Here is a 2,640-nt window from a genome sequence, read left to right on the forward strand (position 1 = left end):
GCGGGACGCGGAGCGGCGCGGTGGGAGGCGGCAGGACGGGGGGAGGGGTTACCTGCATCCTGCCAGCCGAACTCTGGAAGCCTGCCTGAATACCCGTATTTTCTGGCGTATAAGACGACTGGGCGTATAAGACGACCCCCGACTTTTGAGAAGATTTTCAGGGTTTAGAAAGTCGTCTTATACGCCGGAAAATACGGTATATTGTTCTAATTAACTATCAAACTCCTGACTTCAGATGGCAGGGTTGATCCCCACAGCTCACAGGGGAGCTCAACGGTTATTTGTAGCAATGGACCACTCTTATATACACCTAAGAAATGTAACTCTCTGAATCATGTTATGGTTTAGATCTTCATAGAAAAGCAGAATATTCTCACCTTGCTGGTGTAATCCTCCAGAGTGGTATCAGTATCTAAATCAAAAGCATCATTTTTCTTCCCTGCCAATTCCTCCAGCCCCTCATCTGCTTGCACTGCCAGGATGCTGCCACCCATTGTCGTGGGAACAGGACGGTGTATGAAAGCTGTGGATCCATCTTCCAGCTGGATGGCCTCCAGGGTGCTGGGGTCAAAACCCTCTGAAGTGGACCACAAACACTATAGCACCACATGTCAGCTCTAATCACTATGTATCTATCCTTTGATCATTTAGAGCTAATAAAACTCTAAGGGTTAAGGCCATCAATAGTAAAGTCTAACTACATTTTAGAAAACATTACATATCAAAAATCTTGCAATTCACAATCAAAGGTGGATTTGTTTTTTTAATAGATGAGTAGTTTATCATTTATGGCTCTAAAGAATGGATTAGGGGAAAAAATGACACAGCCATATTCCCAATCTTCCAAAGCACAGAACAGAAACAAATAAAGAGATCAAGCACTCTCCCTTCCATCTCTGAACTTCCTGGTTAATTCAAACCGTGGTTTACCCACCAAATTGTGGTTTTCAATGATCAAGAAATTCTCAGAGAAGGAGAGAGCGCAATAAAACATCTTACTATTGATGTAGGCTACCCGGAAGATCTACAGTAAAAGTAATCAACACAAATAAATATTTTATCCAGGGGTGTGCTTTAAAAAAAAAAAGCAACACACAATGACACCTATAATCCTACTGCTTAGAGGCTTTTTATTGATTATTTATTAAAAACAGGAGTCAAAGACTGAGAGCTACCTTTAGGAGTATGATGTATAAAAGCCATGGTGCCATCTTCCAGTGCAACAGGCTGACCATCTTCAAATGTAATCGATTCTGTAGAATGAATCAGAATATACATAGGCACACACATGATCTCAAATAAATCAACTTGCCCAGCTTTTTCATGCAACAGAACACAAGCAAAGCTTAGCAAGAATAAGAATCCCCATCATTGTTCACTTCTTTTGAAGAATAGCCTGTTAGTCAATTCAGCCCTAGGTATATTAAAAATATTTTAATAATAATATTCATGCAAAAGTGCAACATAGAGTCATTCTATGAATTAAATGAATTAAGTGAAAATTATTCAACATTTCTTTGACTCTAAATTTGTTTAGATGTAGAAACAAAAGCACCAGCAAGTGCAAGGCACTGTTTGTTCTTTTTAGTACAAAGATGGCACTCAAAAAATACATCAGTTTGTAATCAGAAGTCACTTTTTCAGGTGAATTTTACACTCGAGAATACCCTATCCCCAACCTGGCAATTGCAAGCACATTACTTTTTAATGCTTATACTATATAGATTATTTAAAAACCACTCATTCAATGATTGTTCAAAGTTACAACAACACTGAACAACAGTGCTGGTCCCCAAAGTTCTGCCTCTCCCAATATTCCCACAATCTTGTGAGGGCAATCTGGGCACTTGGCAACTGGCTCACCTTTATAACAGTTGCAGCATCCCATAGTCACATAACTGCTATTTGCAACCTTCCCTGCCAGCTTCTACAAGGTGTTTAGAAAGGTGCTAGTAGGCACCACACTGGACATTAAAGCAGGGGGCGAGGCACTTATGGAACTCCTGATGATGCTGAATTACAATTTCCAGCAATACTAGTTTAACAACTTTAGGAAGACCACAAGTTCCTCATTTTGCTTTAAAGAGACCACAAGAGGTATATCAGCAATTTTACTTCACCTTTCTGCAGAGTTACTTGTTGGAAAAAAGCAGTAGATCCATCTTCAAGTTGAATCATTTGTCCTTCAATTAATTTCTCTTCTGAAACATGAATTTTGAAACACTTGTCAATTTTCTAGGAAGCAAGATTAAAATTTGTAGCCACATATCATTAAAACTTCTTATTAAGGAACATGAACATAATCTTATACATTATAATTATTTATTTCTTCTGAAACATATTATCAGCTTTATATATGGGATCCAGAATATTAAATCAAAAGGTAGCATTAGTAGAATTCTTGTTTTCTGCAATTATCTTTATTAATAAATATATTTCTTTCTGCGGCCTCTGACCCGACGTGGATCTCGACCATCCCCTTGGTTTACCGAGGGGCTGAGAGAGATGAAACGTCGGAAAAGACGCCTAGAGAGCAGTTGGAGGACCAGCCGAACCGAATCCGATCGAGCACAGGTAAGGATACATCTTAGATCCTACCTTGTGGCGATGAGGAAGGCTAGGACTAACTACTATGCCTCA

The 2,640-nt window shown here is 39.3% G+C and overlaps 1 protein-coding gene across 1 annotated transcript; it reads right to left on the minus strand.

The window, feature by feature from the left end:
• Window positions 1-377: 377 nt before the first annotated feature.
• LOC107301545 (zinc finger protein 76-like) lies at window positions 378-2,235 on the minus strand (the record flags this gene model as incomplete). The annotated part of the gene is made up of 3 exons (XM_015830752.1): window positions 378-577; window positions 1,176-1,253; window positions 2,121-2,235. Coding segments are annotated over 3 exons (393 nt in total), but the record flags the coding sequence as incomplete, so codon positions are not given.
• Between the last annotated feature and the right edge of the window lie 405 nt (window positions 2,236-2,640).

This window comes from Protobothrops mucrosquamatus, unplaced genomic scaffold (assembly GCF_001527695.2).
Source record: "Protobothrops mucrosquamatus isolate PMUCROS unplaced genomic scaffold, P.Mucros_1.0 scaffold14234, whole genome shotgun sequence".
NCBI lineage: Eukaryota > Metazoa > Chordata > Lepidosauria > Squamata > Viperidae > Protobothrops > Protobothrops mucrosquamatus.